The following is a 16,794-nucleotide window of genomic DNA, read 5'->3' as shown; positions in this document are numbered from 1 at the left end:
AACTATGAGAAATGTATCCGTCTATTATTTTGTTACGTATGATAAACGATGAGCCGAGATGGCCCAGTGGTGAGAACGCGTGCATCTTAATCGATGATTTCGGGTTCAAACCCAGGCAGGCATCACTGAAATTCCATGTGATTAATTTGTTTGCTGCTTTCTTGCTCTGTTTCCTTGTTGCTTCTAACTAACTAATATTTTAAATGCATATACGTTTTAGTTCATTTATACGAGTATTGTTTTGTATATACATAGTATATTTAAAAGAATACCATTGATAACATAGTTTCATATACATATATTTGATTTTTTTTGTTTTATAAACTAGGAGAGTAAAATAGAATCTGATTAAAACCTTATAAATGATGATCCTTGCCTTTTGATACAAATTTCAGTGACGAAACTTTGATATATTTAAGCGATTATTTACGTAAAATACATATAATTAAAGTTCAGTTTTGAATGGAATGGTTTGTCTTTCACGCAAGAGAGCCTTTTTTTGTTTTATGTATACAAAAAATACTTTACGGATCTGAATGTCATGTATTACATGCTGATTCGTAATACGGGGATTTGATTCATCATTTTGAATTACAATTAGTTACGATAATAGATAGTTGACTTCCGGACAGCTTACTTGAAATTAAGTTATTTCAAAACAATATAACTAGCAAGTGATTTGAAATACAACGCTAACAGGTTCAAACGAATATTTAATTATGTCTAATTATATTGTTATGATATAATTTTAGAGTTTTTTTTTTAATTTGTTGCTGTACTACATAAGACATCAACGCGCTCCAAACTAAACGAAATCTTATAAAATAATATGTCTTGATGCTTCTTCTTTAATTCTATTCCACTTGTTCAGTAGTGAGATGACATATGAATAAATTAATTCGTTGCAAACTTATATTACTTAGCTCAATATAAAATTAACGGGAGATAAAATCACTTTTAAACAAAACAAATAAATTAACTTCAATTGCCTCGTAACTACTAAAACATGAAAAAAAATCATATAAAAATATCAAAACACTATATTGAAATGTAATGTATAATAATAATATAAAGGTAAATAAAAAAAAACAATGAAAATTACTTACCGTATTCGAGTCTTGCTAATTTTAAAGGATAATGTTTTACAAGCATTAACATCTTTATTGAACGTCGGTTAAAGTGCATGGCATCACTAAGAACACAGCCTTACACGATCACGTATTCAAGGCAACGCACCAGTCGCTCCGACGCACGCGCACGCGACGCGCGTCGTGACCACACTCGCAATAAAACGAATTTAACTCCGCCATTTTGTTTATTCAGCTGTCAAAGTTTTGTGGTAAGTGTTTTTTTTTTAAATCTGTGAAGTGTTGTGTATGGTGTTACTTAATATGTTGGGATTCTTTGATGACTCATTCGTAGCTTGATACGGATCGGTGGTACCACCCGTACCATGGGTTAACCATATTCGGTGATGATTGGTTCATGTGGGTGTGAAGGACGAATGAGCTAATTGCAAACGTAATGCAGTACGAGGTGTTACGATGTCAGTCCTGCCTTTTTGATCTCTCCACTGGCATACAGTGTGTTTCTGAACACATACGCAATCCAAAATAATATTAATAAATAGAATTAAAAACTCCGTAGAATACGACTTCTCTTATAAGAATAATTATTATTAATAAAAATACTGTACAGAAGACGACTTCTCGTGCAGATGCTTATATTAAAAGATATATACTGAATACAGCAAACGACCAAATAAATAACATATATGCCGTAGAACTTCAATTGTGATGCTGTCTGCTATCAAAACATTAGTGTTCCTGACACTTAAATGAAAAATTTACGAAACCCACGAACTTGTTTGCCGAAATTCTAATATAACAAAAACTTAACTTAGAATTGTATATATATGTGATCTATACATTGTAACTGTACATAATGATTACATATATTGATTGATTGATGGAAAACAATTACTGGGTAGCTTGGAATCTTAAGATTCTTCACGTGATGGTCAGAAACATAAAACTAAAAACTTTGGTCGGTAAAAAGTGGTTTTTATTGAAGCTCAACTAAAGTAGATAGAGTCCAAAGGCTGCTCTTCAAAATAAACTAACCAGTCAACAATATGGATTTTTGGACAATTTCTTCATGGTTTACGGGTCGCCTAGCGATGTAAAAAGTCGCAGGATCGATCCTGACCCCTTGGGCTAATGTCGTCCCCACGCCTAACCCAAACGATAAGCTTAAAAGGAGGGGTAAATAGGAATAGCACTAATTCCTTACTACTTTATGAATTTGGTCCATTGCTACTATTCTTTATTTAAATAAAATTGTAGTATAAAACGATTATCATGAACTTACGTTCCCTGTTAACATTTCTATCGCGAGAAAAAAAACCCAGCGTCAGAAACCACGCATCAACACCGTCTCATTCACCAACACGTCAGACGTACAAAAACATTCCTACTTATGTTTTCGTAACATGACTTAATATTTTCGCAGTCGAATATTTGAATTTAATATTTTAATAAAAATAAATCTAATGTTAAATTACACAACACGAGAATATATCGAGACAAAAACGTAGAGTATCGTATACGTTGGTTCTGTGAACATTTAAATATAATTGCAGAATCTTGAATCATTAAAAAAAAAAGAGTAACTACTTACTTTTTTACCGAGTTTTAGTGGAATAAACTTTTAACTGATGGAAGCCTTGAAGTTGTAAGAGCCTATACATTTAAGATAACGTTCATTTTGAAATAAACAAAAGTTATTAATATACGTTAACATATTATTATGCATTTAATACATATATAATTAGCTTTTTAAATTCCCCGTTTAAAGATATCATACAGCCAAAAGAATTCTGTAAATACTTAATACATACACTTAATTAGGTACATTTCTCGTAAGAATAAGCTCGGAATTATTCCATCGATAGACAAAGAACGTATTTTTATGTAGTTTATTCAAAATCAAAATATACTTTATTAAAGGAGGCTTTTACAAGCACTTTTCAATCGTGATTTAACAAACTATTTAAAGTGAAGCTACCACCGGTTCGGAATGTAGATTCTACCAAGAATAACCGGCAAGAAACTCAGTAGTTACTCTTTCAACATCTAAAAATACAGTCATATTCCACGGCACTCCATTGTAAGTTGATGAATATGTGTCAGGATATCATTCGACACAGGTTCAGGTATCTGGTTACCAATTCCACAAGCAAATTGATAGTTTATTGCAATCGAACCGAAACATGATCGTCAATGTTGAATCGTCATAAAATCGGGATCGTATCGTAACCGAAAAGAATAAGTAATAGTCAGTTACGATTTAATTGAGGTTAATTTTTGTGAGGAATACTCAAAGTTGGATCGCAATGGATGTCTGCTGTGAATTATAACAAATTAAACAAATCAATTTAATGATTGTCCAGATGTCAACGCATAATCATCCCTTGAGATCTGTGCTACTAGTAAGATATTAATTTAAAAAAATATACATTAAACATAGAAATTCGTAACTCAATTTCAATTCTGATATCCGTCCTCACCATGTTAGGTAATAATAGTTTCCTTAACGCCACGACAGAGGCTGCTCCGTCGATTTTCTTTTGGGATATTGCCTCTGTTAAGTATACGTCATAAAATATACTGCACGTAAACTCTGCGCGGCTTCGACCACCGGGAACTTTATTGAGGGGGCTCGCGTTAGACATTTACGGTTACATTCTTAAAACTATAAGCTGACATTATTATCTGTATATAAAACCATTGAATGCAAGAGATTCGTTTATGGTCGGATGAGTTAATATACTTCAAAACCATAAACCAAGATTTATAACTACGGAACCTCAGTTCCGTTATAAATCTCATAATCTCATAATAAAAGCGTAATTATTCATCTCAATGAATAATTACGCTTTTATTATGAGAAGCTAGTTTGTATGTATGGATGTATGTATGTATGTATGTATGTATGTATGTATGTATGTAAATCTACCACTGTAAACAACCAATTGCTTAAAGATTCTTCTACTCATGAGTTAAATTGGAGCTCCCACTTGGATCTGATGGTTTCCTGGCGATATTGTCCTACTTAAGCACATGTAAATTTTTGGGTTAATTCTTGGTAAGAGCCGAGATGTCCCCGTGGTTAGAACGCGTCCATCTTAACCGATGATTGCGACCACTGAATTTTCATGTGCTTAATTTGTGTTTATAATTCATCTCGTGCTCGGCGGTGAAGGAAAACATCGTGAGGAAACCTGCATGTGTCTAATTTCAACGAAATTCTGCCACATGTGTATTCCGCCAACCCGCATTGGAGCCGCGTGGTTTAATATGCTCCAAACCTTCTCCTCAAAAAGGAGAGGAGGCCTTAGCCCAGCAGTGGGAAATTTACAGGCTGTTGATGCAAGTTTTTGGGCTGTTTACTTTGGACACGCAATATTCGTTTAATATTCAGCTTTTAAACGAATACCCTAAATTTAAGAAAATATAAACTAATAGATTCTTACATTAATACAAAAATTAAACAAACTCCACCTGATTATTTCTTCATTATAATGAAATTGTAAACATATTTGGATTTAGGTCAACTTTACTTTTTAGGTTTTATTTACTTTATGTTAAGTCAGTGTAATGCATTAATTTTAAGTTGAGGAGTCCTTGTGCCTAATATTCCAGGGCATGAAGCTAAATTAAAAAAAACAGGAACTCGAAACAGAAGACGACTATAAATAATTTTCACATATACACCGCGCTGTTCGACGTACTGAATACATTCTTTCCGCAGTCATCGGAATTTACTTCAGCTAGAGTTAAAAAGTAACTCAACTGTTGCTTATATACGAGTATTTATGAAAACAAGTAAGTAAAATAGATAAATTCATACAGTAACAAAATAAAGTATCTGTTTTATGACTAATACACACGCAGTAAATTTTACGATATTTAAAATCTACATACCGAACCGGTGGCTTTACATTTAATACAATTGATACAAACATTCTTATAAAGGACTACTTGAAATAAGTATTTTGATATGTTTCATGCATGACGACAATTAAATTTTTCCTAGCATTCAATTTAAATCCCTCGAGCAAACCGTGACGATCGACTTTGATACGTTTTCTGCTCAATTTTTAATAACATCTAAGATGTTACGTCGAACGTAAACGAAATTCTAAATTAATAATACGTCTAACGTATTTACTACCAGTAACAGTCAAATCTCATTATTTCCTTAACATCACACTTAAAGTCACAACTAAATTTAAACCGTAAAGTTGTCAGCCGACGAACGATACTAACACGTCAGTATTGCGCAATAGGACCCGGCACTGGAGACACTAACACTTTGGTAGTTCAGCTTATGAGCTGACGTTTAGGTTTCGAAGTTAACGTAAAGATTAAGGGAATTTGAGATTTATTGTGATGGTTTTTCGCGCTTTAGAGATTAAGTTCTTAATATCCGTTAAAGGATATTACGAAAGTAACGACCTTCGGAATTAAATGAATGTTTGTTTGTCCTATTCTTATGAAGAGGAAATCTCATTACACCACGCGACTCTGACGAATTATTAAACACCTTATTGTGAGACGTGTTTACTGTCAAACACTTCCATACTTGTGGCGGGATTTAATTAAACGCGCGCTTCCTGATAAAGTCTTCAGTCGCCGGTTAATCATAATCCCATCAAAAACATAAATGTAAAAATGAGAGCCAAGTCCAATATTATGATATATAACTTGGTTGTTGACTTCAACGACAAAAGAAGTGAGATCTCGATGAGTGCCAAGTTCAATGGTCCTTCCTGAAATTTATTTATAACTACATAAAATATAATTTCTTCTTATAACTTAGGATAATATATTGTTGCCTAAGGTCTGTCTTGGCTAGTTGTTATATGTTCATAAACACAAATTATAGTTTGTGTTTATAATAATAAATTATAACTCAGAACATCTAAGAAGAATGGAGGACAGCTCAGTATTGCTTAGTTAGTATTAACGTATATTAAGAGCTGCGATGGTCCAGTCACTAGAAAACATGATTCTAAACCAGATATTGCGAGTTCATATCCCGACAAGTCCCATTGAATTTTTGCGTGCTTAATTTGTGTTTATAATTCATTTGTAACAGGCTTAGAACTTGCGAAGGCTATAATATAATTCGTATATGAATACTCATAAGTACTAAAACGAAAATATTCAAGTGAAGACCTTAAAATCCACATTAAGACCGGCTATCATAATTTTTGATTGCTGGTTCTTACATCATTTTTTTTTTACAGTTCTTCCAGGAACTAAGTAGGTATATAAGTGTTCCTAATAGACCCAATAAAATGAAAAATTATAATAAAATGATAAAAATTTACCAGTTATAGATTTTTCCTTTGCATTGGCCTAATTATCTACCTGCATGCCAAATTTGAACATTCTAGGTCACCTGGAGGTAGGTTATAATTTTGATTTAGAGGTCAGTCAGTGATAAAAATTTCGATTTTTAGTCGTTAATATCTAAATAACCGTTTGAGATGCGTTTATGAAATTTGGAACACATATGTCTCTTGCAAGTCTCAATATATGAGATAAATTTGACACGTTTATGTCAAACAAGTTTTGAGTTATGAGGACGTCAAAAGTGGCTCCAAATGGTTCGTGTAATATTACACACGGTGCTGCTCGCCAGTTCTGTTACTTGAACTTGGCTGACACGCTACCGCGTGTCTAGATTAATAAACAATGTAATCATCATGAAAACTCAGTCGCGCTTTGCACGTGTTTGAACCAACAATTTTCGCTTAAGATTCACGTGTCTACCCGCTGGGCCGTTGCGGGTATACATTCATAAATTATATAGCCTTTTATTTGATACCTTCCGCTCATCAGATATTCTACCGCTAAAGAACAGTACTCAGTATCGTTGTGTTCCGGTTTGAAGGGTGAGTGAGTCAGTGAAACTACAGGCACAAGGGACGTAACATCTTAGTTCTCAAGGTTGGTGGCGCATAGGCGATGTAAGGTATGGTTATAATTCTTACAGCGCCATTGTCTATGGGCGGTGGTGACCACTTACCATCAGATGGCCCATATGCTCGTCCACCAACCTGTGCCATAAAAAAGCCTGTTACAATGCAAGGAGGATATTTAATATATTTGTGTTATTAAAATTATCGGGAACGTGATTAAGAAATACTTTTAAGCTTTTAATTTATGTACATGTTTTTGGAGTTAATTCTTATTTTATTTTTCCTCTTTATAATTAAATAAATGGTGTCGGATCTCCTATTCCTTAATCCGTATCCCACCCCCAGGGGTGGAATTTACTGTTCAAATTTAAATGGAACCTTCAAAGTCTATACAATAATAAAATAAGATAACGACGCAGATATCGCGTGTCGTACAAATAAAAAAACAAATAAGTGCGAGTCGGACTTACGTACTTAGGGTTCCGTAAAAAAACTTTACTTTACTTACGGTGTTCGGATTTTTTCCTATACATTTGCTAAAAAAAAATTTAATGGTTTTAAGTCAACAGATTCCTTTTGTGAATGTATGAGAAACGCAAAACAAACAGACGTATCCGACGATTACATAGACTTAGAGGTTTATTTATTTCACAGCTCCATGGAAGAGATCTTATAAGGTTTCCTTCTTCCCTTTAGAAGCACGGAACCCTAAAAATGAAGCCCTTTAGCGACTATTTTATTGAAATCAGTTAAATACTTCACTGAGGCGTATTTACAGTGCACAGATAATAAAAGTTGGCTATTTGCGATGTGACGTTAAACTCCTGTCCTAAATTAATAGTTACTGTTTGACAATTACATATATTCGTTAACGACACATCAGTACTATGTTAGTATTACTTACTGCCAACTTAACTGTTGTTTGCTTTAGTAAGTTTTGTATTATATTCACATAAAAAGAAGGTATTCTTAATTTTAAAGAGCCGAGATTGCCCAGTGGTTAGAACGCGTGCATCTTAACCGATGATTTCGGGTTCAAACCCGAGCAGGCACCACTGAATTCTCATGTGCTTAATTTGTGTTTATACTTCATCTCGTGCTCGGCGGTGAAGGAAAACATCGTGAGGAAACCTGCATATGTCTAATTTCAACGAAATTCCGCCACATGTGTATTCCACCAACCCGCATTGGAGCAGCGTGGTGGAATTTGCTCCATACCTTCTCCTCAAAGGGAGAGGAGGCCTTTAGCCCAGCAGTGGGTAATTTACAGACTGTTTATGTATGTAATTTTAAGTTACTAATTTATATTTGTTTTCTACTGCTACGTGTATTTTTTTCACTTTTTATCTTAATTGTATTTAAATTATTATTTAGTGCATGCTGTGGTCTGCTATAACTGAAGGACACACAAAACAACTTGTAACCCTTATATTGTTTAGTTTTAAGAATATGTATTTAGTGTGTATCTTTTGTTGGAGACTCGTGAATTAAATAAAATAAAATACGCGCAGTACAGTACATATGATCAATGTTAATATTCTAAATGCGAAAGTAACTCTGTCTGTCTGTCTGTCTGTTGTTCTTTCACGGCCGAACTATTTAACCGAACTTAATGATATGTGGTATGAAGCTAACTTGAGCCCCAAGAGTCACAAAAGGCTACCTTATTGATGACGGTCTCCATGGTCGAGTAGTGTGTACAACGGTTTTCATGGGTACGCCACTCCGAGGTCCCGGGTTCGATTCCTGGCCGAGTCGATGTAGAAAAAGTTCATTAGTTTTCTATGTTGTCTTGGGTCTGGGTGTTTGTGGTACCGTCGTTACATCTGATTTTCCATAACACAAGTGCTTTAGCCACTTACATTGGGATCAGAGTAATGTATGTGATGTTGTCCAATATTTATAAACGGACATAAGATCTTGGTATCCAAGGTTGGTGGCGCATTGGCGATGTGAGGGGTTGTTAAAATTACTTACAGTGATATCATTAGATTGTCAATTGTCCGTCTGTCAGTTGAACATAGTTTATATTATAACTTAAAGGTCCGCTTAAAACATTAACTTGAATAATTTAAGTAACATTGTATAAAGTTGAACTCTTATAAGTAATCATTGCTTCGTCACTAGAAAAACACAAGTTCCCGGCCAACGCATCCAGCGTAATAACGTAACAAAAGCTCCCAGATTTATTAGCACGACACAACGTCATAAATTCGCCTTAACGAACGTTAACTTATTGTATCTTTTTAGTTTATTAACCGCTAACGTTCGTCCGTTAAAGTTTTTATACATCATAAAGAGAACACTTCCTAGTTCTGACAGCGATTATTTTAATTAATGGCGACTGCGCCGGGAATCCAATGGACACGGTCCGCCAGTGATCGCTCGACCGGCACGCAACACTTTATTACGCATTCGTAATTATTTTAGCTCTGTAATGTGATAGCTTACTTTAGATATAATGTGCAGGCTACCTTTACACGGAAGGGTTGTAGTAGCTGTACTTGGTATTGTTGAGTTACGGTTTGAGTGAGGAAGTAGAACTACAGACACAAGGGGCATATCTTAGGTAATTCTAGGTATGGTTAGCACCCAATACCTCCAGATATGGCCCATTGGTTAGAACGCGTGCATCTTAACCGAAGTTCAAACCCAGGCAGGCACCACTGAATTTTCATGTGCTTAATTTGTGTTTATAATTCATCTCGTGCTCGGCGGTGAAGGAAAACATCGTGAGGAAACCTGCATGTATGTAATTTCAACGAAATCTGCCACATGTGTATTCCACCAACACGCATTGGAGCAGCGTGGTGGAATATGCTACAAAACCTTCTCCTCAAAGGGAGAGGAGGCCAGGCCAGCAGTGGGAAATTTACAGGCTGCTAATGTATGTAATGTAACCCACAGATAGGTACCAAATGTTTTTTGGGTGGGCAATTGTTTACGTTTACCCAATACAAAATAAGTCTTTAACATAATTCTCATATCGAATGCTGCTACGGGGGTAGCATTTCACGTAATCTTGTATAATGACGGTTTAAACGCGTCAAGAGCCAAAATAAATACTTATTGATTTAGATTTTTCTTTTGTTACAGATATGAGTGTTCCGTGTGAAGAGTGCTTTAACATCAAGATGGTGGTTTTAAAACTGGTGTTGTGTCTTGTCTCTGTGCACATGGTGGTAGCTAAAGGTGAGCCAGTTTTTTTTAAGTAGTTTAAATAATAAGTTTAAATGAAGCGAATTTATTTAATATCGACCGAATCAACATTCGAGAGATCCCATATTAAGGGCGTCATTTGGAGCCCTTACAGTGGCTCCGTAAAGGCTAATTGCATTTCACAATCAAAATATGTTTAAAATCAACATATATTTTTTCGCTGGAAATTTTCCTTCAATATGTTACTAACGTATAAATAGGTTGCAACAAAAAAGTTTACATATAATCCGCAAAGTGACGTCACAAAGAGGAAAACCGCGTGCGTTGGTAAAATAACACTCTGCTATTACATATCAACGTGTATCTGAATTAATGGACCTACCGGTACCGTAGCGTTTGTGGTCGACTGTTGGTCATAGGAGCACTTTAAGGCGGATAACTTACATCGACATAAACATCATCAACCGATCGCAATCCACTACTTGATATGGACCTCTTCCAAATGAATACTACGCCTTTGACCTAAGATTTAAATTAATCTTAGAAATGTACCATAGATTAATCGGCGTTCCAATATCACACTAAAAACTACAATTATCAATTTATATTTGTGTGTGTGCAATTCACACTGAAGTGACACTTAGTTTGACTTTTCGTTGCGATGCATTTTCATCTCATCGAGTTTCAAATTATCGTATATTTATTTATTTATGAAGGGCTGATTGAAATATTCAGAACAGTATATATCTACTCTATGCCAACCATAACAGGAGAAAAGCCAAATAAACAACATTTGACCGCAAATTGACGCGATATCATTGGTCGAGAGCTTGGTTAATCTATGATATTCACTACGGATTTGCGAAAAAATGGAGCTTTGAACGTCGACGAAAATGTTTTCGGAATTTTGGAAGTAAAATTAAAGTGGATATAAGAAGTTAAGTGCAATAGTGTAGTTTATAAATAAAGATATATTAATCATAAACTCTCAGCAGTGCACAACATAGCTGAGTTATTAGCAAATCGCAAGAAATACGTAAATCTAAGGTTTGTTTATCTTTTTTCCTACTTCCATTGGAATAGGCTATATATGATGTGCCTTCGTAACTAACGTAACGTCTTCTATGGAATGAATTATTTTCTAATTCGTCTTTGTATGATAGTTTTATAATTAAAATATTCTTTACTTTAGTTTCTTATCAGTATATTATAGAATCAAGTTTAATACAATTTTACCGCCAAAAACAGCCAAGAATCAATCCACTTAAAATATTTCTTAAGATATAAAGAAAATCTTTATTAAATGTAACATGTTTAAGATCAAGAAATAAATTATATATCTCCGAATATACGAGTAGGTATAATATTTATGCAGTTACATTGCTTCGCTCCAGTAAAATAAATAAAACTAAACAAATACGCTTTATTATATATAAATAATTTATTCCGGATAAGTTCCAATTGAGTTTACCGTACCGATGCATGAAATTAATATTTGAGACACAATCACTGAACGCGCCCGTAAACGTCAAACATGGCCGCCCGTTGAACTGTCATGTCATTGAATTATATGGATTTATTATCGAAATATCTCGATTATACGAATTGTGCGGATATATGTTGTCGACTAAAAAATCATTATTTTTAACGATCTATTATTGTAGATAAGTTTCGATCGGATCTATCGTAGACCTGCATGAAATTATTAATATAGAAATTTAATAAACTCATATTTTGTAAATGTATCGATTTCAGAACGTCATTCGTATGGCTTTAAGGATTAATCCAAAATGATTTCCCGCGTAAAATAAGAAATAAAAATGACCCTCACCGATTTAATGGAGGTCCATAAATGGAAGATATTTGTTAATTTTGATTTTATTTCAACCTCAAGGTTATAAGAAAATCAAAAAAATAAATTACAGTGTACTGGTGTATTTATCAAACCTATTGATCTAAATATCAATTGAGTATTTCAGATTGTCTTTTCAGTCAGTGTGTCAACAAGTGCGTATTGAGAGCGTGAAATTTAATCGATTCGTTACGCCGAGCAATACACGAATTTTATTAATACTTTCTATGATGTTCTGTTGACCGATTTTTTTTTTCTATAATTGGTAGACCGACTTGCAAATGTAACTCGACGTTAAGTGGTCACCATCGCCCATAGACACTGGGCGCTATAAGGAATATTTAACCATTCCTTACATCACCAATACGCTACCAGCTTTGGGAATTAAGATATTATCTTCCTTGTGCCTGTAGTTACACCGGGACTCAGCCTTCAAACTGGCACGCAACAATACTGAGTTCATTTGGTGGTAGGGCTTTGTGCAAGCCCGTCTGGGTAGGTACCAACCACACATCAGATATTCTACCACCAAATAACAGTACTCTATATTGTTGTGTTCCGGTTAGAAGGGCTGAGGGAGCCAGTGTAATCACAGGACAAGGGACATAACATCTTAGTGCCCAAGGTTGGTGGCGCATAATTGGTGTAAGGAATGGTTAATATGTCTTACAGCGCCTTTTTTATGGGCGGTGGTGACCACTTACCATCAGGTGGCCCATATGCTCGTCCGCCAACCAATGCCACAAAAAAAACTAAGTATCGCTTTGGCGGTAGAATATATGATGAGTGAGTGGTACCCAAACGAGCTTATACAAAAACCCTACTACCAAGTATAAATTTAAGTCACACTTAACATAAATGTTATAAAATTTATAAGAGATAATTATTTTTGAATCGTATCATAATAATATAATCAATCATGAAATATATTTAAGAATCTACATAAACATATTAAAATATATAAAATATAAACAGGAATTCAGCGCCCAGCTGTCATTGATAGAAGCATCAGGAGGCTTTTAAATATTTTCTTTCTTTTCGTTAAGCTGCGGTCAGAACCGTTTGAATCAAGCGAACTAGTCAAATCAATTAAAAATATACTTTATTCAAGTAGGCTTTTACAAGCGCACTTTTGAATCATCATTTAACAAACTATTTAAAGAAAAGCTACCATCAATTCGATTGTAGATTCTACCGAAAAGAACCGGCAAGATACTCAGTAGTTACTCTTTTTCAACATTAAAATAATATAGTAATAATATGATATAATAATAATAGTAATTAAATCAACTTATATTTGTAGCCAATCTTTATTTCGTTGTTTTCATTTAGTCGTTAGTTTGTAGTCTGCCTGTCCGTATTCATTGAAAAAGTGAATTCTTTACGATAAATAAATCAGGCTTTCCGACGACTTTACGTACCAAATTATTATTATTTTTTTTATTTCCCGACCGAGGATTAAACTAGGACCTCGCTTATAGACCGAAGCGGCTCAAAAACAACTTAATAGATTAGTAGTTCCGGAAACATTTACTTGGTAGGGATCTGTGCAAGCCCGTCTGTGTAAGTGCAACAAACTCATCATAATTCTACCGCTAAACAGCAGTACTCAGTATTGTTGTGTTCCGGTTTGAAGGATGATTGCCCAGGCAAAGGGGACATGACATCTTAGTTTCCAAGGTCGGTGGCGCATTGGCGATGTAAGGAATGGTTAATATTTCTTACAGCGACATTGTCTTTGGGCAGTCTTACCATCAGGTGGACCGATTGCTCGTCCGCCTACCATATACATATATTTTATAGGTATAAGAATATATTTACTAATAAAATTTAATTTACTTAGCGTCTTTTAACGATAGAATCCAAAATTAAATATATTAAGCTTCAACTCTGTCTCTCTGTTGTCTTTGTGGCGTAGACGATTCTGATTCGCTTGTTTGCGCAGATGTGGACGCCCACTTATACTTAAAGCTGTTTTCTTAAATATTTGAAGCGCAATCCGGATTAAATGCGCGATGGTTTGTCACTGTCGCCTTCGTAATCGAGGCTGGATGAGTGGGGATTAATTTCATAGGCCTCTGGAAAAAATATTAAAGAACCGATTTATGTTTTATATATATATATGTTCATATAAATAGAATCTTATATATGTACTAGCTGTGCCCGCGATTTCGTGCGGGTTTGAATTTAACAAAACAGTTTTTGTTGTAGCCTAAGTTATTCCTTATTACTGAAGCTATCAAGTGAAATTACCGTCAAAATATGTCCAGCCGTTCCAGAGATTAGCCGAAACAAACAGACAGACAAACAAAAATAAAAAAAATGCCATTTTATGTACCGTGTATACATATGCATTTAGTAAAAAACGGTTATTTTAATATTACAAACAGACACTCCAATTTTATTATATATATAAATTTACTAAGATCTCTTTGGATATGTTTTGTATTTTTTTCTGGAACGTGAAGTGTTAATAACTTATATTTTTTCATTGAGGCACGTCAACTGAACCGTTTAACTTATCGTAAAGGTATGTATAACATACAAGCGAGAACAAATACCAACTAAATCAAAGTATAGATTATTCAAGTAGGCTTTTATAAGCACTTCTGAATTGTCATTATACATAGCCGCATTATACGTAAAGCTAACACCGGTCCGAAATGTAGATTATATCGAGAACCGAAAAAAAACTCTGTATGTACTATCGAACATTTTAAATACAAAGTGATGTCAGTTAAATAGAATCGTATATAACATATCCTGCTTGAACCTTAACCAGTGTAAGCACGATTATTAATATATTATTTATAAAAACCTCTGATAAGTTGATAACCCCATTGGAAAACAACTTCTTTAGTTTTATAAAAATAGCACACAGATACAGATGCAACAAGGAGTCCTAGATGGCCTGAGCCGAGATGGCCCAGTGGTTAGAACGCGTCCATCTTAACCGATGATTTCGGGTGCAAAACCAGGCAGGCACCACTGAAATTTCATGTGCTTAATTTGTGTTTATAATTCATCTCGTGCTCGGCGGTGAAGGAAAACATCGTGAGGAAACCTGCATATGTCTAATTTCAACGAAATTCTGCCACATGTGTATTCCGCCAACCCGCATTGGAGCAGCGTGGTGGAATATGCTCCAAACCTTCTCCTCAAAGGGAGAGGAGGCCTTTATCCCAGCAGTGGGACATTTAGCATTAGCAGCCGCTAATGCTAAATGCTAAAAGGAGTCCTAGTGTGATATTAAATAGTGTTTCAGTTTTGGTTGAAAATCCTTTAAAGATCTTGCATAAGTACTACCCTTCATAGCTAACTTTACCCCCTTGAGTGTCTTAAAAAGAAGCCAATGCCTTGGGGTTAAACTTCTTTCGTGCTAAATTGCATCAAAATCTGTTTAGTGGTTTAAGCGTGAAACAAACAGGCATAGTTCACGCTTTGATAATATTAATATAGATAAACTTCGAAATGAAATCTCCAAACTGTTAAAGATTCTTGCTCATATAAATAAAAGCAGATATAACCCAGTCGATAGAAAATGTAGAACCTAACCAAAGATAATAGGTTCAAAATTGTTCTTCTAGCTCTAAACCAACTAACTTTATAAGTAACTTCGCGGAATCTATTGAATAATAATTGTTTAGTATAGTTTTGTGGAAACTATCGTAACATTGGTTTAGTGTTCGCGGCCGCATTAAATATTCCACATACAAAATGGCGTCGTGCGTATGCAAATATAATCAATATTAACTAGGAACGTGTCTCGCAAATAAATTTGTATTCTGAACGAGGCTTGAAACAGTTTCGATAAAACAATGAAAAATATTTAACAATTAATCTTAGTCTGATACAAAGTATCGTTGAATACCTTTACATGTGGAAGTTCGAAGCTTTTAGTGCGTTTCTAAAGGCCATTTTAATATAATAATGAGTATTACAGACCATGAATGTCTGCTGGACACAGACCTTAACATCCTTAAAGGGAAGTTTTTGAACGTAATCCACACTACTGCAAAAATTCTTGAAGAAAATTATTTTCATAGTACCTATTTCATCCCATACAAAATAACTCAGGATAATTTCATAGCGTCGTTCACGAGATTAATTATAACAAGGAACCTCAATGGTACATACGCTGTTTTATAACTACGACCATTAGTCCACGCGTTTCTCCACAAAGCCACCAAGTCCCTTTCAAACCACATAAATTCAATTATAAAATCATTACAATAATAAAAAAAGTAACCAAAAAGTTTTTAATTAAGAATAATTCTCATCCGATATGATTCATATCATCCCACATGAGAGAACGGCCTTACGCCGTAAAAGGCTAACTTTATAAAGCACAAGTACACCATTAAAAAACCGACCTTAATGCAATGTCATTAAAGTCAAAATTCAAATGCATTCTTTGACGTAATTACGTGACAAATATAAACACAGATTCGGTTGAAAAAAATGTATAAATCAGCCTTATGTTAAAGCAATAAGGTTGATTTTTTAAATATAAACTTAAAGAACAAACGTAACATTCAAATATCGACCTTAATAACGTCAGTTAAAAGTCAATATTCCAATGAATCGAAACTCAAATACCTGACAAATATCAATACTAATTCGGTTAAAAATGTATAAAACAGTCTTATGTTAATGTAATAAGGTTGATATTAGAATGATAATCTCTTTTTTCAATGTAATTGTAATCCCACACAAGCCTTCACGCCCACGCAATGAGTTATAAACATTTCAAAGCTTGTATAATATGAATTTAAATAATATTTTCGTAACG

General features: G+C 34.4%; 1 protein-coding gene across 1 annotated transcript in view; it reads left to right on the top strand.

The window, feature by feature from the left end:
• Window positions 1-1,237: 1,237 nt before the first annotated feature.
• Window positions 1,238-16,794, top strand: part of LOC125074353 — a 67,175-nt gene continuing 51,618 nt past the window's right edge. Inside the window, exons 1-2 of the mRNA XM_047685656.1 lie at window positions 1,238-1,339; window positions 10,088-10,183. Of these exons, the coding sequence (XP_047541612.1) occupies window positions 10,090-10,183 (94 nt within the window). The 5' untranslated portion in view covers window positions 1,238-1,339; window positions 10,088-10,089. The remainder of the gene's footprint in view (window positions 1,340-10,087; window positions 10,184-16,794) is intronic.

The sequence above is a fragment of the Vanessa atalanta genome, chromosome 27 (genome assembly GCF_905147765.1).
Source record: "Vanessa atalanta chromosome 27, ilVanAtal1.2, whole genome shotgun sequence".
NCBI lineage: Eukaryota > Metazoa > Arthropoda > Insecta > Lepidoptera > Nymphalidae > Vanessa > Vanessa atalanta.
The sequence above is the reverse complement of the archived record's forward strand: the minus strand, read 5'-3'. Positions and strand labels throughout refer to the sequence as shown.